Genomic DNA, 25,679 nt, shown 5'->3' on the forward strand with positions numbered 1-25,679 from the left:
TCCAAAACGCACAATAACGTAAATAGGCTACAAAATGTTTCAATCAAAACCACTAGTGAGTGCGATCAGAGGCTTCTGCATTTCCACTGAGGGGACGTGGACTGGCGCCTCCCCTTGAGATGACAACAAGCCCCCCCCCCCCCCCCAGTGAGGCGCGCCCCACAGTTTGAAGACCACTGCACTAGAGCCACACTTGTGTGGGCCAGGCCTGGCACCCCCTTCCACGCAACGTATAAGATTATTGACCCAGAAGGGAGATATTCTTTTGTAAAGGGCAGATTAAAGGGGAGGGAGATACCACTGGGAAGTATTTATGGCCCAAACCAAGAACAGATTCCCTTCCTCCTGAAAACCTCCAAACCTCTATCGGAAGTAGGGGCAAATTACCCGATTCTCAGGGCAGATTATAATGGTGTGTTTGATTTGGCCATGGATAGATACACCCCCCTCATAGCCCTCCCCCAACCCCCTCTAAGGGGTTCGGTGGCAGCATCGACAGAAAGGGGCCTTCAGGAGTGTCCTTCTGGGTGGGAACTACTAGATATTTGGACATTACCAAATAGACATAAGAGGGAATAATCATTCTACTCCCCATTCATTATACACCCTGCATATCAGGCTGGACATGTTCCTCTGCTCAAGTCAACTGGCACCTACACTATCGGGGCGGAATCCTTGGGTCAATCTATAACTGACTACAGTCCTCTCCTTCTACGATTTGGCCCAACTCCCGAATGGCCCCATCCCACTGTGGCGATTAGACCCCAACCTCCTGTAGGATGACTGCTTTAATTTGGATGATGTTTTAAACATTCCGTGGTTATCTTCTATTAATGTCACATTAGGAAGCTTGTTTAATTCATCTGTATGGTCGGGACCCTTTAAAAATATTGTCCTTTACTAAGAAAGAGATCAAAGACTCCTTCCCGCTACAAAGGCGGGATCTCAGAGCAAAATCAGAGCTAAATTACCTGTCCGTGGCCTTATATAAATCTTTTGTGTTAAAGGAGGGAGCCAATAACTATTTATCACATGTGACTTATGTACAGCACTGTTTCCTGTTATTGAGATTGAGATGTGCTATTGCCCATTATCTTGTCGTATTTCCTAAAATGAAATCATGCCCCCCAGATTTGGTACCATGTCCGTGTGACAATAAGAGCAAACAAAGCACATTACACTTTCTATTACACTTTTATTATTCTGTGATTTTTATCGTGATTTTAGATGTTTTTATCTTAAGCCCCTGTTCGTTGCCAAAAAATAACTGTCATTTTTGGTGACATTAAAGGATCCGCTAACATGTTATAATGTCACCCTGTTCATTCTAAAATAGATTATTGTAAATCATGTGTCATTTTTCTTAGATGTATCTTATTGAGAGGTATCTTATTTTATGTACTGTTATGGCTGTATTATCTTTTAATAGCCGAATAAAGATTTTGAACGAACAAACAACTGCTTTCGAGAGCAGATGTCAGGAGCAGTATCATCTTATTTTGCCATAAACCAACGAACTGCGAGCTCCACCTTGGTGGAATGGGACGCCTTTAAGGTGGTAGGGAAGGGACAATGCGTGGGACAAACTGTGGGGGCCAAAAGGGAAATTAACCAAGAACTCTGATCCTTATAGGACCAAATACTGATGATGGATAGGGAAATAGGGGCAGGCGAAGAGGCCAAGAAACGGCTCTCCGATACAAAGAGCAAATAAAACAAAACCTGGAAATGGCTGAGAGTATCAGATGCCCAAACTTATCAAGAGAGACCGCATGTGGAGGATGGAAACGCAGGGAGGTTGTTGGCCTGGCTAATTCGCTCTGAAGGCAGGGGATCTCTGATATCTAGTATTTTGGGTCCCGGAGGACAGACAGTTTTCTCCCCAAAAGCCATAAATGATTTATTCAGAGGATACTATGTTGAGTTATATGGAGACTGGGTGAGGTGCAGGTGGAAAAGATGGTGGCATACCTGGAGTCCCTGGGGCTGCAAGGCCTAGATCAGGCCTCACGGAAAAGCCCGGAAGCGGCGATTACCACGCAGCAACTCAGAGCAGCAATTAGGAAGATGGCCAGAGGGAAAACTCAAGGGACGGACAGCCTACCGGCCGAGTTTTACCACACTTATGTGGACCTCTTGGCCCCACAACTAGAGAAGATGTACGCAGATGCCCTACAGGCTAACCATCTCCCTGCCTCCTCTAGGGAAGCACTAATGGCTCCACTGCCCAAATCCAAGTCGGACTCTACGTGTGTGGCAGACTTCGTCCCCTATCCATGCTGAATCTCGACTTTAAAATACTTAGCAAGGTGTTAGCAACCAGACTTCTACCGCAAATGCAACGACTGGTCCATACAGACCAAAACGGGTTTATCCTGACGAGGTCAACCTCTAGCAATCTAAGGAGGCTATACCATGTATTATTCCATAAAGAGTTGGCGAAGTACCCTGAGGCTGTAGTGATGGCGTTAGGTTTAGGAAAAGCTTTCGATTCATTAGGATGGGACTTTTTGCTACAAGCAATGAAAAGAATGGCACTAGGTGATGGATGCCTGTGCTGGGTCTGCTTTTTGTACTTGAATCCAATGGCTACGGTGTCTGCACCCTACTCTATATATCAAGGAACTCGACAGGGTTGTCCGCTATTGCCACTGCTCTTTGCACTTGTGATGGAACCGCTAGCAGAACGCTTCAGGCAGGAAGGCAGGGACCATGGAATAAAGATAGATGGAAAGGTACATATAATATCATTGTATGCAGATGATAGTCTGCTATACACACGAGATGGACCACGGGGCATAGTAAAGGTGATGCGGGTACAGAGGAATTCGCTGCACTTTCGGAGATTCGAGTCAACACCTGGAAGACCAACATATTTCCAGCAAGGTCACTAGACCTCCCAGCAGGACCAACATAAACCCAAGTTCCTTTTAAATACTTAGGCTTTTGGGTGTTCCATAAACAAATAGACCTGCTAGTGGGGAATCTGGGCACAGCAGTCAGAGCACTAAAGACAAATGTGTCCTTTTGGAGATCACTTAAACTCTCAGTCATGGCCAGACTAGCACTTTCCAGAATGGTGGTGCTGCCATGGCTACTATATTACTTCGTCAAGCTCTAAGTGGTGGTCCCAAAAAATGGTTCAAAGACATGGACGCCTTGCTGAGGGAATTGGTTTGGGATAAGGGGCAAAGTAGGGTATCCCTCAAAGTCTTGCGACAGCCCATCACAAAGGGGGAACAAAGAAAAACCAAAGGAGATGATGGATGGAGTGTTGAACAATGCAAGTACTCACGCCCAGTCAACTGATCTGGGTTTAATCCATCCTTATTCTTTAGCTCACTCCGCCACCCCAGTTCAGACATGGCCATATGCAAATCAGTCTGACCCTGTACCTCATGGGAACAGTCCAGCCCAAACTACCAAGCCATGTCTTCCCTGGACCGGAAACAAGCATCCTGGGACCGCTTTCTGGCTAATCAGCCGTCATCAGCCAGGCTAGCTTGAATTCAGTGGCAAAGTGAGCAAGGGACCCTGCCAACTTAGGGCGAACAAAGCAAAACCAAAGGGGATGGTGGACGGAGTGTTGAACAAGAATATATGATGTTATCCTGCATACTTTCACCCCACATACCATTACTCCACATTTTTCACAACGAAAATGCAATTGCTCCGTGATACCATCACCCCGCAAACTTTCACTCCTCATATGACTTTACCACGCATGCCTTTACAACGCAAAATGCATGTGAAGTCATAAACTGTGTAAAAGTGCTTTACATGTATATATTGTTTTTTTAAATTAATGTAAAAAAAAATATATATATATAACTAAACCCACCCTGAACCCCAAAAATACTCCACCACCCCAAAACCCTAACACACCCTGAACCCCAAAACCTTAAACGCACCCTGAACGCTAAAATCTCACCCTACACCACAAAACCCAAAATCCTAAACCACCCTGACCTCTAAAATTACCCCTGCAACCCAAAATTTAAACGCACCCTGAACCCCGAAAATACCCCTCTACCCCAAAACCTTAAACGACCCCTGAACCCCAAAAATACCCCTGCACCCCATACCTTAAACGCACTCTGAACCCCAAAAATACTCCTGCACTTCAAAACCTAAACGCACCCTGAACCCCAAAAATACCACTGCACCCCAACACACCCTGAACTCTAAAAATTCCCCCTACACCCCAAAACCTAAACGCATCCCTGAACCCCAAAATTACCCCGGCACCCCAAAACCTAAAGGCACCCTGAACCCCAAAAATACCTCTGCACCACAAAACCCTAACCCACCCTGATGGCCAAAATTACCCCTGCACCCCAAAACCTAAATGCACCCTGAACCCCAAAAATAACCCCTGCTCCCCAAAATCTAAACGCATCCTGAACCCCAAAAATACCCCTGCACCCAAAACCCTAAACGCACCCTGAACCCCAAAAATACCCCTGTACCTCAAAACCTTGAACCCTGAACCCCAAAATTACCCCTGGACCCAAAACCCTAAACACACCCTGAACCCTAAAATTACCCCAGCACCCCTAAATGCACCCTGAACCCCAAAAATACCCTTGCATCCCAAAACCTTAAACGCACCCTGAACCCTAAAAATATCCCCTACACCCCAAAACCTTAACCAACCCTGACCCCTAACAATACCCCAGTACCCCAAAACTAAAACTTACCCTGAACCCTAAAATTACCCCTGCACCCCAAAACCTAAACACACCCTGTACTCCAAAAATACCCCTGCACCCCAAAACCCTAACACACCTTGATCTGTAAAATTACCCCAGCACCCCTAAACCTAAACACACCCTGAACCCCAAAAATACCCCTGCACCCCATACCTTAAACGCACTCTGAACCCCAAAAATACCCCTGCACCCCAAAACCTAAACTCACCCTGAACCCCAAAAATACCCCAAAACCCTAAACGCACCCTGAACCCCAAAAATACCCCTGTACCCCAAAACCTTGAACCCTGAACCCCAAAATTACCCCTGGACCCCAAAACCCTAAACACACCCTGAACCCTAAAATTACCCCAGCACCCCTAAATGCACCCTGAACCCCAAAAATACCCTTGCATCCCATACCTTAAACGCACTCTGAACCCCAAAAATACTCCTGCACCCCAAAACCTAAACTCACCCTGAACCCCAAAAATACCCCTGCACCCCAAAACCTTAAACGCACCCTGAACCCTAAAAATATCCCCTACACCCCAAAAACTAAACGCATCCCTGAACCCCAAAAATACCCCTGCACCACAAAACCTAAATGCACCCTGAACCCCAAAAATACCCCTGCACCACAAAACCCTAACCCACCCTGATGGGCAAAATTACCCCTGCACCCCAAAACCTAAATGCACCCTGAACCCCAAAAATAACCCCTGCTCCCCAAAATCTAAACGCATCCTGAACCCCAAAAATACCCCTGCACCCAAAACCCTAAACACACCCTGAACCCCAAAAATACCCCTGTACCCCAAAACCTTGAACCCTGAACCCCAAAATTACCCCTGGACCCCTAAACCCTAAACGCACCCTGAACCCCCAAAATACCCTTGCATCCCAAAACCTTAAACGCACCCTGAACCCTAAAAATATCCCCTACACCCCAAAACCTTAACCCACCCTGACCCCTAACAATACCCCAGTACCCCAAAACTAAAACTTACCCTGAACCCTAAAATTACCCCTGCACCCCAAAACCTAAACACACCCTGTACTCCAAAAATACCCCTGCACCCCAAAACCCTAACACACCTTGATCCGTAAAATTACCCCAGCACCCCTAAACCTAAATACACCCTGAACCCCAAAAATACCCCTGCACCCCAAAACCCTAAACGCACCCTGAACACTAAAAATACCCCCTACACCCCAAAACCCTAATCCACCCTGGTCCCTAAAAATACCCCAGTACCCCAAAACGCACCCTGATCCCTAAAATTACCCCCCACACCCTAAAACCCACACTAAAAATACTCCAGCACCCCAAAACCCAAACATACACATAACCCTAAAATTACCTCTGAACCCCCATAACATATATCCCTACACACCAAACCCTATACTTACTTTATACTTGCATTTCAAAGACATACGCTTTTACCATTCATGCATTTACAACTAATTTTGTTGTAAAAGCATGCGTGGTAAAAGCATATATAAAATGTAAGGCAATGCATTGTAATGGCTCTGCGGAGTCATGGTAGATGCGTTGTCAAGGTATGCGGGGTGATGGTATGCGGCATAAAAGATTTGTGGTAATGGTTGTTTACCGTTGAACAATGCAAGCACTCACCCCCAGTCAACTGATCTGGGTTTAATCCATCATCTTTCTTCAGCTCACTCCCCCACCCCAGTTCAGACATGGCCATATGCAAATCAATTTGACCAGTCCAGCCCGAACTGCCGGGGGGGGGGGGCTGGGGCTGGGTGCGCCGGATATTTAGGCATACCACTTAGCAGCACAACTCTAATGGCTGGCCCAGTGGGTAGAAGGGAAGGGGTTAGAGACACTGGCACTTCCCGAACGGTCCTCCCGGGGGACACTACTTACAAGGATGTTAAACCCCAAACACAAGATTAAAAATATGGGAATTTTGCTTAAAGTGGCATTGGCATGCTGGGAAAGATGTACACGACGAGCGGCAGGAACACCACTTTATGCACCTGATCTGCCAATTATGGGACTACCACGGATGGGTTTGGGCCCACCCCTTCACTCGAGAACAGTTGTGGGGATGGGACGAGAGTCAGACAAGAGTGACCACAGTTGGGGACTGCTACCAAGACGGAGGATTGCTCCCACTAGCAGACTTTTTAGAATATCATGAATTATAGCCAGGGCAATTCTTAAAATATCACGCAGTCCGGGTGACACTGACAGTACTATGGGGTAAAAACACGGATGAACCCAGCACACACACAGCCCTCCAAGCAATTGTGACCTTGGGCTCAGTTAGACATTTAGTGAAATGGCTATATGCAGCGATAACGGAATTGACGGAGATGCCCCTGTCTCATGTACAGGAGAAATGGGAGAACCTGGTTGTGAGGTCACTGACTAGGGCAGAATGGAAGAAAGTGTTAGGGAGCCCAAATAAGATATCGAGGAACGCTAACTTCAAACTCATACAGTTCAATATAATACACATGACGTATCTAACATCAAACAGACTAAACGTCATGTACGGGAAAGGTGCCCAGAAATGTGCCCGAGGCTCAGAACTAGATGCAAAATGTACACACGTTGTGGTACTGTCCGGCACTTCAGACGTACTGGAAGACAATTGTAGGAGTTATAAACCTTCGCCCCCCCACCCGTCTACCCGCAACACCCCGTGAAACCGTTCCTATGCGACTAGACTAGAACCTTGCACAGAACAGGAATCTGTAGACCGATTTTAGTGTTGATCCCAAGTTGAAGCAGTTGGCTTTTTTTTTATCTTTCACTGTGAGAGAGTACTTTCTTTAAAAAAAAAGAGGAAAATACAAATGTATATGAGATATAGAGCGATACAGATATGGGATACTAGCAACCAACACACAACACGTCCCACACGTTCAACTGTTACACAAGGAACATGAGATCAAATCACAGAAGAGAAAAATTGATTATGCAGACGGGTACGATGCCTAAGAAGGAAGCTCGGATAGTTACCTGACCATATATCTGGGGAGAAATTCTTCAGCTCAACACCCTTAAGAAAATCAAGCCTTTCTTTCTGCCCGAGGTCATCCAGCTTGCAGTACAATCCTTAGTTATCTCTCAACTTGAATATGGTTTGGTGACTCTTGCTGCGCTACCTAAAACTAGTTTGGCTCTGCTTAGAGCCACTCTAAACTCATCCGCCAGGCTCATCACAGGCTCCAGAAAGCATGAACACATCACGCCAGACCTAATTCAACTAAATTGGCCGTCTATCTAAGCTAGGATGCGTTTCAAGGTAGCTTGCCTGATGCATAAAGCTATTCATTACAACACCTCAGTTTACCTTGCAAAAAAGCTTGAATTATCTGGCTCGAGTCGGAACTTGAGAAGCTCGACCACCCTACCGTTGAAACCTCCCATATTCAAAAGGAAAAGAACTTACAATCGTGCTTTCTCTGGTCTTGCTCCAATAATTCGGAATGCTCTTCCTCCCGAGATCAGATCCAACCCATCCACTGCATCTTTCAAGAAACATGTCAAATGGCTAATCTTGAGTGAACATCAACAGCATTAATCTTATTACCTTCTCAAGCCTCCTCTTTCTCCGGGTTTGACACTCTTTTACACTGCTTGTTCGAATTATAATATGCTTTCCTTTCACTTGTTATCTTGTTCTATTGACCTTCTGAAACTGTACAGGTCCCCCCGGACTGGCTGACTCTCCTTGCCCTTGATTGTTCACCCCTTTGTTTGCCCTTGTGGTTATTTAACTACCTCATTTGTTCCATTGTGTTGTTTTACTCTTGCTTCCGCCACTTTGTACAGCGCTCTGATACCCGTAAGGGTCATGTTCGCGCTTTATAAAACTTTTCAAATAAATAAATCTATTTGTCCACTGCTGTTCTACTCCTATACCCTCCTTACGAAAAGCAAAAAAAAATTATGGACTGTATCAGGACTACAAATGGCACAAAATGTGGATTGTAAGATAACAAATAATAAAATGTAAATAAAATTATCTTTAAAAAGAAAAGGTGCATGTACTATTGCTTTGTTAGGCCAATAAGATACATTTCTGTGGCACTCGCTGCAAAGATTCACAGAAAACCTGGCAAAGGAAGACAGACAGAACATCATGGAGACCTAAGAAAGAGGGCCTAATGGTGTGGAATATGGTTATAAGTGCAGCAGCAGACACTTCCCACCTTACGGCCCCTGGTTATTGCCATGGAATTTCCCTCAGATGCAGTGCCTGGTTAAGATTGACAGGCCTGAAACCAGAAGCACAGCACAGCAAAGCATTATGAACGTTCCTTTTTTCCACATAATTCACTTTTCAGATCTTATTAGGATGATGATAAAACTGGAATGAAAACCGAAATAGACACACTAAAAGCTGTTATTCTTGAAAAGAATACAAAAGACACGACAAGCTTTATGATATAGGGTAATTCCCCCAGAGGGTTCAAACCCCTCAAAGGCAGCAACAACAGCAGCAGCAAAGGGGGCCATATCATCTCAGAAGACCTTCTGGAGGCAGAGTAGGCCAACAAACAGCAGCCGCTCTAGGGAAACCACTACAGAAACCATGAAGTATTCCTTCCCTTTCCACCATCTGCTTCTGCAGTGGGGAGAAGCATTTCGAGTATTCTCCAGGAGTGGGAAAGCATAACATAAGACACGTGAATCTTCAATATTGTTCCGTATGGATATTCTCTCAAGTTATAATCTCCTCCACCTACTATCCCACCAAAGAATTGCATTCATTATCGTTAAGACTCGCTTCGCAAGGAGTGAACACCCTACTTCAAAAGAGTCCGGTGGTGGAAGTACCTTCTTATCTAAAAGGAACAGGAATTTATTCCCTTTGCTTTCTGGTAAAAAAGGAAGGCCCTAAACAAGAATTGAGACCCATTCTCAATACTAGTCTGACAAACAAATAGCTTCAGATCTAATGGTTCATGCTCATGGCCTTCCACCAAATCTACCCGCAATTCCATCAAGGGGATTGGATGTGCATGATAGATCTTCAAAGTGCATAGTTCCACAATCCAATCCTAAACACTGGAAATTCTTAAGATTTGTGGTAGAAAAACATCACTGCTTCAAAGTTGTCCCCTTCAACATTTAGTTAGCTCCTTCACCTTCTCAAAGTACATGGCAGTGGTAATTGTTTACCTGTGAAAACGAATTGTTTTCATCTACCCTAGGCGATTGGTTAATAAAAGCTAATCTCCTGATACAGCAAGGAAACCTTTTCGTATTGATGCAAACTTGCAGAAACACGTTTAGAAGCCCTTGTCGCACACTACATATCGAGTCACTGCTTCTTGGGTCCCCACTGCTTAAAGCAAGGGAGGTTCTAGTATATTGTATCAACAAGGGGGAATCATAAAATTAGGACAATTTTTAGCGGGGTCCAATGTATGTGTCCCAGAAAGTACCAACAACAAAGAATATACAGAGTTCCCCGGGCAGAGTCAACTAAATGACTAACGTGAACCTCTCACTCATATTGAGTTCAACAGAAAAAAGTGAATGTTGTGAACCCTTTACGGAATTTGGGGATGCCTCACACAGGTCACCGGTTGGACGACTATTGTCATCCCACCCGGCGATCGTCCAGCGTCATCATCGGTATCCTGCCCCTGCGACAGACTGGCAGTGCAATGCCTGTCGGGCAGCACCGGATGCTGCACTTTGGCGGGGTTCTTTTATTCCTTAGCCAAAGGGTGTGTGAGTGTGAGGGGCCTAAAAAAGTGCAATAGTGAGCGTGAGTGTGGTCTAAAAAAAGTCAGTGGAGTCCATGGGGAAAGGAATTTAATAGTATGGCTCACTGCTTTATTAAAAGGAACGATAAGGGGTATTGAGGCGGGATAAATAAAGTAATCGTGCCTCATTCAACCCTTAGTGAACGTGTGGTCAACATGTTTCTTGCCACTCAGGCAATTCATCAGGACCAAAAAGAAGCTCATATAATTGCTGACAGATCCCTCAGTAATCAGAGGAATCAAGTATACGACCTGGAGTGTGTCGTAGGGACAATCCTTCGTCCAGTCCCTCCCAAGAGCTAGGCAAGGAAAAGGAGAAAGAGTGTTATTAGAGATATAATTGGAACTGTGTCTGTGTACCCCTAGCTATTGTTGAGTTAAGACCAATAACATGCTGGTGATGCATAACGGGGTGTAGATGGGTTAGTGTAGACCCCATCCAGGAGACACTTTTGAGTGAGAGAGACGGTCCAAATCCCTCATGAAAGAGGAATCACCACATTGTATATGTGTAAACAGTGCTCATTAAGCCGGCCTGTGAGATGTGTGCACTGAGAATGACTCGTACAGTGGTCTATCCTCATATGGTCTATCGTGACATGCCATGCCTACATTTCATTTTGAGCAAGCAACTATAAGTGTGCGCATTCACACACGTGAAATTCAAATAAAATTATTTCCAGACAATCAGAAGAAAGAGAACAACATCAACACTCTAGCTCAATAAATCAATGGCCACCGCTAGTTGGCGCCTGTGTGGTGAACAAGCCTTAATGTGAGATATTTAACACACTAGGGACGGTCGCCGTGCAAGCCTTACCCGTGATCCCAAGGTCGGGCAGCTCTCACGCGCTGACCTGGTGGGGCCAGAAATAGGTTACGGAACCTGAAAAGAATCAACAGTGCCGCCAAGTCAGCGCGTTGTTACTTAGCGGGACGGCTCAGCGTCATCTGTGGTCCCGCTGAGGGTCCGCCACGGCGATCAGAAGGGACCGCTCGCGGAGGTCCTCGCATGAATCAGTGCGCCTTACCTGATTATCGCTGGCAGAGGGCGTCTAGTCACCTACCCCTCCCACGTCGGAATTACCGCAGGTCAGCCGGTAGAGTTGCGACCAGCCGCTGCCTCAGATAAGCCCTGAAAGCGCGGGCGCCGTAGGGGCGTATCCTAAGCCTGTTGCTAGGCAACGTGACGCCGGTACAGACAGTGATGATTCCCCCTGGTTGTAGTGAGGAGTGAAATGCGGGAGCCATATTGGAACGGGGAAGTGGTTTAACTCAATGGCTCAAACTCAATGTTGGTGAAGGGGAGATGGGTTCGTGTAGAGAGATACTCTCATCCCGTTTCGAGAACGTGTGGCAACAAGTCTCAGCCAGAACTTGAAGTGACTTAGGGGAGGACAATCAGACCCTAGAGTGAACTATCTAGCCAGCATTGTCCACGGCACCGCATCATTGAGCCCGTGGTCGTCGGTGCGAAGACGATGCACCCATCTCTGCTCCAATCTGAAGAGGGCTTGTTGGTTCATTCCAGGTTGACACTCGAGGACAGTCCAGCGCATATTCTCAGTGGAGTGGTTATATTCTTTACAGTGCTCATAAAGCCTTGTATGTGTTTTTGCACAGCGAATGTTGCTATTATGCTCCCTGATGCGCTCTTTCACCGGGCGCATCGTCATCCCAACGTACAGCATCTTACATGGGCACAGCAGGACATAGATACACCTCGAGCTATTACAATTGGTGTGTTTGTTTATGGTCCAAGTGAAGTCCCCTTGCAGTTCAATAGTTTTCCCCTGGATGGTTTGGGGGCATACTACACATGAGCCACATCTATAATGTCCAGTGACTGGAGGGAGGTCCCATAAGGTCTTGACTGGTCGAGTGCTCGATTTTTTCGGGCGGGTGTGGATCAGCGTGTCTTTCAGGTTCGCTGTCCTCTTGAAGGCAAATCGGGGCCGCGATAATTCCATGCCTGCGGAGTTCAGGATCCCCCAGTGTGAGTTAATAGCCTTTTTAATGAAAGTGGAATGACTGGTGAAAGATGTAACGCAGGTTATGGTGTCGTCTTGTTCTTTTGCGTGCACCTCCAGTAAGGCCTCTCTGTCGTTATTTAATGCTCTTTTAAACGATTTCTTCAACAGTCGTGTGGGGTATCCCCTCTCCTGGAGCTTGTGTTGTAGAATCCGAGCCTCATGTTTGTAATTCTGGACAGAGCTACAGTTTCTCCGTATGCGAAGGAATTGCCCGAAGGGCAAATTATCCCTCAAGGCTTTTGTGTGGTGGCTTTGATAGAGGAGTAAACTGTTTCTGTCAGTGTCCTTTTTGTAAAGGGAAGTACTAATTGTTTCTGTTTCCAAGCAGATGGTTAAGTCAAGGAAAGGTATCGATGATTCGGAGATGGTGCCCGTGAACTTCAGGAATGGGTCTTGTTGATTAATCCATTTGCAGAAGGCTTCGCAGCTAGGTCGGTCCCCCTTCCAGAAGATCAGAATGTCGTCGATGTAGCGACGCCAGAGAGTAAGATTCTCTCTGTATGGGTTGTGATCTGGAGGGTAAATGTGATTCTTTTCAAACGAAGCCATATAAATGCATGCCAGGCTCGGCGCAAATGTCGAACCCATAGAGGTCCCACGGACCTGATGATACAGCTGAGATTCATATCTGAGCTGCGAAGCCTTCTGCAAAAAACAATTAGTACTTCCCTTTACAAAAAGGACACTGACAGAAACAGTTTACTCCTCTATCAAAGCCACCACACAAAAGCCTTGAGGGATAATTTGCCCTTCGGGCAATTCCTTCGCATACGGAGAAACTGTAGCTCTGTCCAGAATTACAAACATGAGGCTCGGATTCTACAACACAAGCTCCAGGAGAGGGGATACCCCACACGACTGTTGAAGAAATCGTTTAAAAGAGCATTAAATAACGACAGAGAGGCCTTACTGGAGGTGCACGCAAAAGAACAAGACGACACCATAACCTGCGTTACATCTTTCACCAGTCATTCCACTTTCATTAAAAAGGCTATTAACTCACACTGGGGGATCCTGAACTCCGCAGGCATGGAATTATCGCGGCCCCGATTTGCCTTCAAGAGGACAGCGAACCTGAAAGACACGCTGATCCACACCCGCCCGAAAAAATCGAGCACTCGACCAGTCAAGACCTTATGGGACCTCCCTCCAGTCACTGGACATTATAGATGTGGCTCATGTGTAGTATGCCCCCAAACCATCCAGGGGAAAACTATTGAACTGCAAGGGGACTTCACTTGGACCATAAACAAACACACCAATTGTAATAGCTCGAGGTGTATCTATGTCCTGCTGTGCCCATGTAAGATGCTGTACGTTGGGATGACGATGCGCCCGGTGAAAGAGCGCATCAGGGAGCATAATAGCAACATTCGCTGTGCAAAAACACATACAAGGCTTTATGAGCACTGTAAAGAATATAACCACTCCACTGAGAATATGCGCTGGACTGTCCTCGAGTGTCAACCTGGAATGAACCAACAAGCCCTCTTCAGATTGGAGCAGAGATGGGTGCATCGTCTTCGCACCGACGACCACGGGCTCAATGATGCGGTGCCGTGGACAATGCTGGCTAGATAGTTCACTCTAGGGTCTGATTGTCCTCCCCTAAGTCACTTCAAGTTCTGGCTGAGACTTGTTGCCACACGTTCTCGAAACGGGATGAGAGTATCTCTCTACACGAACCCATCTCCCCTTCACCAACATTGAGTTTGAGCCATTGAGTTAAACCACTTCCCCGTTCCAATATGGCTCCCGCATTTCACTCCTCACTACAACCAGGGGGAATCATCACTGTCTGTACCGGCGTCACGTTGCCTAGCAACAGGCTTAGGATACGCCCCTACGGCGCCCGCGCTTTCAGGGCTTATCTGAGGCAGCGGCTGGTCGCAACTCTACCGGCTGACCTGCGGTAATTCCGACGTGGGAGGGGTAGGTGACTAGACGCCCTCTGCCAGCGATAATCAGGTAAGGCGCACTGATTCATGCGAGGACCTCCGCGAGCGGTCCCTTCTGATCGCCGTGGCGGACCCTCAGCGGGACCACAGATGACGCTGAGCCGTCCCGCTAAGTAACAACGCGCTGACTTGGCGGCACTGTTGATTCTTTTCAGGTTCCGTAACCTATTTCTGGCCCCACCAGGTCAGCGCGTGAGAGCTGCCCGACCTTGGGATCACGGGTAAGGCTTGCACGGCGACCGTCCCTAGTGTGTTAAATATCTCACATTAAGGCTTGTTCACCACACAGGCGCCAACTAGCGGTGGCCATTGATTTATTGAGCTAGAGTGTTGATGTTGTTCTCTTTCTTCTGATTGTCTGGAAATAATTTTATTTGAATTTCACGTGTGTGAATGCGCACACTTATAGTTGCTTGCTCAAAATGAAATGTAGGCATGGCATGTCACGATAGACCATATGAGGATAGACCACTGTACGAGTCATTCTCAGTGCACACATCTCACAGGCCGGCTTAATGAGCACTGTTTACACATATACAATGTGGTGATTCCTCTTTCATGAGGGATTTGGACCGTCTCTCTCACTCAAAAGTGTCTCCTGGATGGGGTCTACACTAACCCATCTACACCCCGTTATGCATCACCAGCATGTTATTGGTCTTAACTCAACAATAGCTAGGGGTACACAGACACAGTTCCAATTATATCTCTAATAACACTCTTTCTCCTTTTCCTTGCCTAGCTCTTGGGAGGGACTGGACGAAGGATTGTCCCTACGACACACTCCAGGTCGTATACTTGATTCCTCTGATTACTGAGGGATCTGTCAGCAATTATATGAGCTTCTTTTTGGTCCTGATGAATTGCCTGAGTGGCAAGAAACATGTTGACCACACGTTCACTAAGGGTTGAATGAGGCACGATTACTTTATTTATCCCGCCTCAATACCCCTTATCGTTCCTTTTAATAAAGCAGTGAGCCATACTATTAAATTCCTTTCCCCATGGACTCCACTGACTTTTTTTAGACCACACTCACGCTCACTATTGCACTTTTTTAGGCCCCTCACACTCACACACCCTTTGGCTAAGGAATAAAAGAACCCCGCCAAAGTGCAGCATCCGGTGCTGCCCGACAGGCATTGCACTGCCAGTCTGTCGCAGGGGCAGGATACCGATGATGACGCTGGACGATCGCCGGGTGGGATGACAATAGTCGTCCAACCGGTGACCTGTGTGAGGCATCCCCAAATTCCGTAAAGGGTTCACAACATTCACTTTTTTCTGTTGAACTCAATATGAGTGAGAGGTTCACGTTAGTCATTTAGTTGACTCTGCCCGGGGAACTCTGTATATTCTTTGTTGTAGGTTCTAGTATATACCTATGAACTCAATCAATCATAACACTTGTATAGCGCGCTACTCACCCGGAGGGGTCTCAAGGCGCTTGTGGGGAGGGGGGCGCTACTGCTCGAACAGCCAGGTCTTGAGTAGTTTCCTGAAGGTGAGATGGTCCTGGGTCAGCCGAAGGTGGATGGGGAGGGAGTTCCATGTCTTGGCCGCCAGGTAGGAGAAGGATCTGCCTCCGGCGGTGGCTCTTCGGATGCGTGGTACGGCGGCGAGGGCGAGGCTAGCGGATCGTAGCTGGCGGGTGGGCGTGTGGAAGGTCAGGCGGTCGTTGAGGTACTTGGGGCCCAGGTTGTGGAGAGACTTGTGTGCGTGGGTGAGGAGCCTGAACGTGATCCTCTTGTTGACGTGGAGCCAGTGCAGGTTCCTCAGGTGTCCGGAGATGTGGCTGCGTCGAGGGATGTCTAGGATGAGTCGGGCGGAGGCGTTCTGGATGCGTTGTAGTCTTTTCTGTAGCTTGGCTGTGGTTCCGGCGTAGAGGGTGTTTCCGTGTCATCCTATACGTGTATTTTAACAAAATTAAATCACAGGTCAGGTGTGTCGTGGTCAGTCTGATGTTGAATGGAGAGTGCCCTTGATTCCTCTTTTATCCCCTTAACACTCCTTTTTGTTGAACAGCAAACTTTCAGGACCTGGGTGGAAAATCAACTTTCAGAAATCATCAATTACCCCACTACAAAGTATTCACTATTTGGGATTCACTTTTATAATCTCAGATTGTCTTGTACCTTGGCAACATAGTAGATCTTATTTTCAGCTCTTATGGTAACATATCTTATAATGAAATGATTCGTACTTGTAAAGCGCACTTATACTCATGAGTGTCTTGGCGCTATACGCATACCGCTGTGGAACCCTTCCTGGCTTTTCCCTGTGAAATGCCCACTCCTGGGCACCCCCAAGGTGAAGCCAGGCATCCCAGCGCTGTTGGGGCCGTTGTGGAGATTAAGCAAGCTATTGCCCAGAGTCGCAGCGTGGGACCCATATTTAGAATAGGCACCGAGGCGAGAATAATCAGGTCCGAGGAAATTGAGCCCGAGACCCACCGAGGCGGGAATTGAACCCTGGTCCCAGGCCAGACCTCTGCATCAGGGTCTGCCGCTCTAACCATTGAGAGCGGTAACTGCAAACACAACAATGATGGACAGAATGTGGATCGATGTCACACATTCACCCCAGTCAAAAGATCTGGGCCCAAATCCATCGTTTTTCCACTCCACACCACCCTGGGTTAGACAATGACGATATGCAAATCAGCGCTGACCCTGTTGCCCCATGGGAACAGTCCAGTCCGAACTACAAAAGCCATGTCCTTCCCAGAACGGAAACAAGCATCCGAGGACCGGCCCGGTTTCGAGGTAACACCTCTCATCAGCCCGGCTAGCTTGATTCCAGTGGTGTGGAGTGTCTGGGACTCACGTCTGAGCATCCCCAGTACACTTAGAGCGGTAACTGCAAACACAACAATGATGGACAGAATGTGGATCGATGTCACACATTCACCCCAGTCCAAAGATCTGGGCCCAAATCCATCGTTTTTCCACTCCACACCACCCTGGGTTAGACAATGGCGATAACCATTGAGCCACACTTCTCCACAGAATGCGATTTGAGAGAGTGTTCAGGTGACCCATTTTTCTATTTCAGTTTTGTTTTCTATATAATTAAAACAAAAACCACTCGTACCCTGATTACGTGCATTTTTTTCCTGATAGAACCGGTAATCAATGTTACTAGCCCCATCAGGAATACAACAGTTGTGGGAAGAAAGCAGGTCTGGTGTTTTTCACCTAGATGTTTTGCCTGGTAGGTAGTGTCCAGGGGAAACACCAGGCAAAAATGTGCCTGATTGGTGTGGAAAAAAGGATCCTACATGTTGTTCTGCAAAATACCTCAAATCCCCCACCATCGAGGAGTAAATGACACCCATGATACCAGTAATTTTGGGTAACAGGGTGCAGAATGGTGGTTGGCATTAGAGAGGTTATCAGGCTGTTTTCGGGCTAACTCATAACATGGTCCTTTGTTAGGAAATATTATTCAAAACACTGGTGCAGCAATCTCTCTGATCTTTACTCTGTACCTTGCTGATACACTATTTAAGGCCTGTTGTCCTGGTTACTTTATATTTTAACAATGTGCCACTTGAAGATGATGAAAGTGATTAGACAACAGTAAATATTAGCTATCTGCACTAAACTGCGCTCTGTAATGCACAGAGATTCTAGACAGAAAAAAGTTCTAAATAGCATTCTCCTAGATCAGGCCTAGATCTCAGTTTACAAGTTGATAATTACCAATATACAAAGGGCAGGTTATTCAAGCAAAATAATTGTAAATAAAGGTGCAAATTGACCAAATGTCAAATAATATAAAGCGTTATTTTTGATAGGTGAGAATGTATACACGAAAGAAAATTGTTCAGTATGATCACTTAATTTCTGTTAAGATATTCCTTATCTGATCACTTAATCTTGATGACATTGACGACTCTCCTCTGCCCCCACCATGTGAAAGTCTATGCATTTCTTAGTATTTCCTAGTAATATATATGATGGGGCAGATAGTTTGAGGAAAACAAACAGATTTTTAACGATCTATTGAGAAAAGCCATAGACATTTTCTTATTCTATACTTGGCTGAAAAGAGTAAGCACCTGTTCGTATTCAGGTGTATCTCAGCGTCCTAAAGTATATTCCTGAAATTATGGTTCTGTGTGATAAAGATGAAAAAACATACTTTAAGGAAACTGTCACTCCTCCCACAGTTTCTTCCCACTGGGATGTTCCCATAACTGCACAATTGTCCCTCTAGCTAGCTTGCCCCTCCTTGACCACTCCCTCCTCTTTTTGCCCCTCTGTTGTAATAGAAAATGATGTCTGGAAGCCGAGGTGTAGATTAAGATAAAATGATTTATTCAGTAGAAGCCTCCCTGCTGCTTAGCCCATGCTTCAACTTACACACACAGGTTCACAGCATTCCAGTGCATCACCATGCACCAACATTTCCACACAGCACACTCATACTGGCTGAGCAGCAGGTAATACACCCTCCCTGCTTTTTGTGTATCTTCTCCTTTGTCCCAACCCCACGTATATTTCCAATTTCTGCTTTTCTAGTTTCGCCAAACCTACACCTTTTCCTCTTACCTTTTTTTGAGCCTGTCATGGTCAAATTTGGACAAAGATTACTAGCCTGCTCTTTCTTTGTGAGTTTTCCCCTCTTTTTTTCTTATTAAAATAGTTTAAATACCTAATTGTTAACGATTTTATTAAGTTTAGCACATCTGTATTGGTTTTGAGTGAAACCAAAAGAACGTTTGACTATGAAACCTGAGTTTTTCATGCTGCTCTTACCTCTGTATTCAATTCCTCACCCAAACTCTTGGAATCAGCATTGTAACAATAGCAATAGTGACTTTTAGGATTGCGAATAGATTTATGTGAATGAATGAATGAGGTTGTTTTATAGAGTGCTCATTACCAGAAGGTGGCTTGGCACTAAGCAGATTCAGACTGAGAGAAAGGTACCACAGGTTTAGAGAGAACTCAAACCTGGGTAATCATGCTACTTAAGTGGAAACAGCCAAGTCTTAAGCTGCTTTCTAAATAGCTGTAGTGCTGACTGTGAGCGGAGAGACAGAGGAAGGGTGTTACATAACTTCCCCCCATATATGCTAGCCATTTGCCTCCCCACTTTACTCTATTAATTCTTGGAACTCTGACCATGAAAGCAGAACTGGATATGAGACTTCTGCTAGGCCTGTATCACAATAACTGTTCTTGAAAGTAAAATGGCCTGTCTTGTGAAGAGCCTTATGCATAAGGCACATTGCCTTAAAAGAGATCCTCTTCTCTACTGGCCACCAGTGCAATTCGTGCAGTAAATGAGACACCTGTTTAAACTTGGGAATTCAAGACTTCATTATGCAACAGAACTTTCATGACACCTACATCATAATAATGTTTCAGTTACCGTCAGTACTCTTAAACCTCTTGGACAAGTGATTTCCGTAAATTTCGGAATCTAATGAGCAGCAGTGCCCAGGTTCTCTGAATCCTTGAACTTTTCTTTCAATGTTGCAAACTTATGCGTACTCAAAAGGTTACCACGCTTATACAGTCTGAAATTAACCATAGGGATTCTACTCATTTTTCAAGTGGTTAGGATTGTATAGACATTTGCGACATTATTATGCCCAAAATGGAACTCTACATTTGTATTCCATGCACCTTCTAACTCCCAATCATACCTTTGGAGACCGAGGTAGAACTACCCCATAGAGTGCTTAATCTCTTTCATAAAGTTTCATTAAATCATTTCTGTCCTGGGCAATATCAGCCAATATGACATATTGTTACTTCCTCTACAATTTGCCCTAGACCTATCTGAGTCCCTTGGTCGGTAGTACACTTCATCACTCTTGCAGGTCCCCAACTGTATAGGATTTTATATGACGTTTCCTTCCCGTGATCATATGGAAACAAAGAGAGAAAACATGGAGGTAAAAGAACCCAAAAAAGTGCGGTAAGGAGACGAGTTGTAAAGCAGTGGAAGAAAGGGGCATGAGGGGCAGGCTTGGCATTCAGTAACTTCTGTTCCCTAAAAAACCTTTTGGACTCCACTTGTTTATTCTTACCTTATTTTTTGTTTTACACATGATAAAACACAGAAAATACATAATCTCTGTGTTGCGCCTTTTGATGTAATATTTTTTGCATTTAATTGTCCAGTTACTAATCAATTGTAACTGTCCAAGGAATTCTATCATACCTGAGAAAAATGTGTATATTGGCTAATATGAAAACGAGTATTGTTAGTTTGTCCCGTAGTTATACTCTGCAAAAATACTGAAATGCAATTATTTTTCTGTCTAGGTTTCACAAACTGGTCTGGGGGAGCTATGGAATTGATTACCCAGATTTCTCTGGGGTTATTGTTGGTGGCTCGGATAATGGATTGATAACTTTGTACAGTGCATCCCAGATCCTCACCTCAGGAAAAGAACCAGTAATTGGACAGAGTGAAATGCATACTGGGCCAGTTCGAGCTCTTGACTTTAACCCATTCCAGGTACATCTATTTTAAGTATTTGTTTTTTAAAGTAGTGATATAAAATCCTGGTTCCTTTTAGATAGTACATTATAGATATTCAACTCTTTAAACAGTAGAGGTGTAATTTGATAGTTACCTGTTCAAATCATAGCACACCCAATCAGTCTTTTGTCCATTCTATTGTGAATCAGGCTACATAAATGCTATTATTATTATTTTCAGTATTTATTATTGCCACCAATGATTTCTTTCTCCTCTCAAGTTTTGTCTTTATCCAGCCCCATAATTAGGGGGGTCAATCCACCCCTATTTACTATGCACATGCTATGTTTAGTGTTGTTTTAAGCTAAGGTCATGCTTGACACATTTCCAAAACATCAGGTGCCAGATAAAAGAATTAAAAGAACTTACATTGGCAAAGCCGATAGTTCTCCTCCTTATTTGCCAATTGGCTTTACCAATGATTTTTTTCTAATGCTGTGCAGCCCTGGCAAAAATCAAAAGGCTGTTTAGCATCATTCCCTGGGTTTGTGCATAAGTGATAATGGCGGCTGCCCGATGCGCCTAAAAAAAGAAAAAGATACAAAAAGTGTGGATCATTGGGTGTTTGAGGATAAATTGATGGGTGGGTGGAAGGAGTGGGTCCAAGGGAGCAATGGAAAGTGAGTGGGTGGTGAGGAAGCAAAGGAAGCTCTTGAGTGTGGGACCGGACAGCCTTAAAAACACGCATTTCCAATGCAATATGCCTCACATTACTAAATGTTTGAGCTATTGGAGTTGCAAATAATAATGCAACACCAATAGCTCAAACTTTCAGTAATGCAGGATCTGTTGCATGGCAAATGCTTGTTTGTAAATAGCTGCAGTGCACTGGATGGGGTTTTTTGGAAGGCGCATGCAGCTGAAAGCCCCTCCTAAGAGCATGTAGCGCGTGTTCTGAGCCCTGTGATTTCACTTCCTTTTCTTGGCTGTTTGTCTTCAGTTCTCTTATAAGCTTGGAACAGAAAACCTTTTATCTGGTTGTAGGATTAAGGCAGAAAAGCATTGTACTGTAATATTCCTGGGAGAGCATTCCAACAAGTGAAATTAAAGCAGTGTTGTGAGGATGCAGCACCACAGGCTGTCACTAGGTGTCCCCTGGGCCCTCTGTTTCCCATATATGGGACTGCACCATACAACATGGCTAGAGAAATGATATGAGACAATGGTGAGAGCTGCCGACAAAATGGTGCAATCACGGGGCATAAGAGGAAGGAGTGGATACATTATTATTACCTGCCCTTGGCCTGGTGGGCTGGTAATTGGGGAAGTTCAAGATATGCAGTGCACTGGATGGGGGCTATTGGAAGGCGCACCCAGCTGAAAGCCCCTCTGGAGAGCAAAGTTGACTCTAATGATATGTAGCACGTGGTCGGAGTGTTATTTATTTATTTATTTGAAAAGTTTTATAAAGTGCGAACATGACCCTTACGGGTATCAGAGCGCTGTACAAAGTTGTGGCAGCAAGAGTAAAACAACACAGTGGAACAAATGAGGTAGTTAAATAACCACAAGGGCAAACAAAGGAGTGAACAACAAGGGCAAGAGGAGTCAGCCAGTCTGGAGGGACCTGTACAGTTTCAGAAGGTCAATAGAACAAGATCACAAGTGAAAAGAAAGCATATTATAATTCGAACAAGCAGTGTAAAAGAGTGTCAAACCCGGAGAAAGAGGAGGCTTGAGAAGGTAATAAGATTAATGCTGTTGATGTTAACTCAAGATTAGCCATTTGACATGTTTCTTCAAAGATGCATTGGATGGGTTGGATCTGATCTCGGGAGGAAGAGCATTCCAAATTATTGGAGCAAGACCAGAGAAAGCACGATTGTAAGTTCTTTTCTTTTTGAATCTGGGAGGTTTCAAAAGTAGGGTGGTCGAGCTTCTCAAGTTCCGACTCGAGCCAGATAATTCAAGCTTTTTTGCAAGGTAAGCTGAGGTGTTGTAATGAATAGCTCTATGCATCAGGCAAGCTACCTTGAAACGTATCCTAGCTTAGATAGACGGCCAATTTAGTTGAATTAGGTCTGGCGTGATTGTTCATGCTTTCTGGAGCCTTTGATGATCCTGGCGGATGAGTTTAGCTATGATTTAGATTCCTTTTCTCGGCTGTTTTGACTTCAGTTCTGCTTTTCTTGGGTGATTTTTTTGTATAGCTCCTTACAGTGCGTTATCAAGGTATTATATTAGCTGAAGCCAGCCTCTAGCTGTCACCCTTAACGTAATCAGAATAATAATAGCATACAGCTAGATTCATCAAAGACCCGTTTTGCGAGTTTTTAATAGCGATTCATAAGGAATCGCTATTAAGGACTTGCAAAACGGGATTCATGTAGGAATTGCAAAAAATATTGCGATTCCTACATCTTTCTTATTTGCGATTAGCAAATTGCTAATCGCAAATAAGGAATAACTCCCCATTCATTCCTATGGGCCAAAGGCCCATAGGAATGAATGGGGAGTTATTCCTTATTTGCGATTAGCAATTTGCTAATCGCAAATAAGGATGCGATTTCAAGGGTGCCAGGGGTGTCCAAAGGACACCCTGTAGCACCCCATAAAAGCAAATGTAGCCAGATGTTGCGCACACACATGTCCAACGGACATGTGTGTGTGTAACATACCACTCAGAAAGTTTTCGCTATTTACCACGAAGTTACAATTCGTGGTAAATAGCGGCCAGTAATAGCGAATTCGCTAGTAGAAAATGGTTAATGAATTGCATTTAAGGAATCTCAAATAGAGATTCCTTAAATGCAATTCCTCGTAAATATGCGATTTCGCAATTAGCGATTTTTGCATTTGGGATGATGAATCCCAAATGTAAAAATTGCACTCGCAAAGGGCCAGATTCTCAGAATCTGGCCCTTTGCTAGCGATTTTTCTTTCATGAATCTACCTGATAGTGTTTTATGTACAGTTTGCCGTTTTTTTTGTTTGTCTTCTCAGTACTGTAAAGGTTTAGCCTATTATCCATTTGTGCTTATTTTATAAATTGCTTTTTCGGTTAGAGTGTTTATTTTGTTTTTGTAATGCGCTCAGACACCAAGCGGCTGCAGGGTACTGATGAAGAGCTCAACATCTAGATCTTACATACCTGGGAACAGAAAACCCTTAATCAGGTTGTAGGATTTAGATAAAAAAACATTGTTCCGTAATATTCCTGGGAGAGTATTAAAAAACGGAAAGAATAAAGGCAGTGTTGTAAGGGTGCATTACCACAAGCTGTCACTAGGAGTCCCCAGGAATTTCTTTTGGCCACGTATGGTACTGCACCATGCAACAAGGCTAGGGAAATGTGATGCAGCGGTGAGAGCTGCTGACTGAGGAGCTGGGGATCCGAGTTTGAGTCTGGTGATGGGCTGATGGTTTAATTTCCCCATAGCAACTAATGTAAAATAAAGTAAGAATTAAATGAAGTGATCTCGGGGGGTGAGGGGGGCAGAGACGGCAAAGGGAGATTAGGCAAAGAGAGATGAAGCACAGCAAATTATGTGCAGATAAAAAAAATTGCAAAACAGTGGCCTTGAAGGGGTGATAGGGATTCCAAGCAGTGTTGTGTGAGGGGGACGCACTGGGAGATTAAAGAGATGGCAAACAAATGAAGCAACAGAAGTTCACTTGCACAAGCAAAGAGGCAGGCCAATAAAAAAAAAAAAGTTTGCTCAAAGTTTAAATAACCTGAAATGTAGGAACACATGTAAGAGGGGCAGTCCTCTTGGGAGGCTACACAATTCCAAATGGAGGGACTACAAAGTGTATTCACCAATGAAAAGCCAGTATTTCCAAAGGACAGCAAGAGGACCAAATGAAAAACATGAGCGTTTTTTCAATCCCATATCACAAATACATAATGTCTTTAATAGGCGACACCTAAAAATAAAACATGGTACCAGACAGCCTTTAAAAAATAAACGCTGGTGGCGGGGGTAAGGAAGTGGAAAGCAATGTGCAAGTTTGTAGAGAGGGATAAGGGAGCAACACAGACTTGGTGTGGGAGGGGCAGTATTTGGGGGGACACAACACACGAGGGAAGGAGATGGAAAACACTTACTTTCTCAGAGTATTAAAAAAGAAAGAAGTTCTGTGAATTGGAGCACTGGGAAAATACAAGCCAACCAGTCAAAAGAATGGTAAATAGGCTGAGGAAAGATAATAACACAAGAAGAGGAACAAAAGCCATTGAGTAAGAAGCAAGCAGATGATTGCGACAAGAACGCCAACCAATTTTAAACGGGCGGGCTCTAAACCCAATGACCGTTTACGCTATGGTAAACAAGTATTGTATATATTTGTGATTACATGTCAACGTTGAACAGTCATAGGATGTTTTTTTCTGTGTAATGTAGATTTTTGTCTAAATTCATTTGTCTAATTGTAGATGAAATATAATATGTGTTTTGTATATGTTTTGGAAATAATGAGACATGTGCATTGTTGTTCCTTATCCAACACTCCAAAAACTTTTTGTGGACATAACAAAAATATTTAAATATTGATATGATTAAATCATTGGATCATTATATTTAATAGTTTGGTCCTGCAGTGGTTGCTAGACAAAGGCAGGCTATGGTGCCACTAAATTATAAAAGATGGTGCATGGAGGAAGTATGCTCATCCTACAGAGTAACCACTTAGATCACCTACATTTGAAGGTATACCGCTTTTGGGAGTCCCTTGTCTGGTGTATTGTGAGCAGTAGACACTGCTTCTTGGCCAGTGGCGGCCGGCATGGC

The 25,679-nt window shown here is 44.7% G+C and overlaps 1 protein-coding gene across 2 annotated transcripts in view; it reads left to right on the forward strand.

Annotated features, from left to right (window-relative positions):
* Positions 1-25,679, forward strand: part of SEC31B (SEC31 homolog B, COPII component) — a 1,031,933-nt gene that overhangs the window by 84,464 nt on the left and 921,790 nt on the right. For both annotated transcript variants that reach the window (XM_078643061.1, XM_078643062.1), the window contains exon 4: positions 20,730-20,925. In XM_078643061.1, coding sequence (XP_078499187.1) covers positions 20,730-20,925 — 196 coding nt within the window. The remainder of the gene's footprint in view (positions 1-20,729; positions 20,926-25,679) is intronic.

Source organism: Lissotriton helveticus, chromosome 5_1, assembly GCF_964261635.1.
Source record: "Lissotriton helveticus chromosome 5_1, aLisHel1.1, whole genome shotgun sequence".
Taxonomy (NCBI): domain Eukaryota; kingdom Metazoa; phylum Chordata; class Amphibia; order Caudata; family Salamandridae; genus Lissotriton; species Lissotriton helveticus.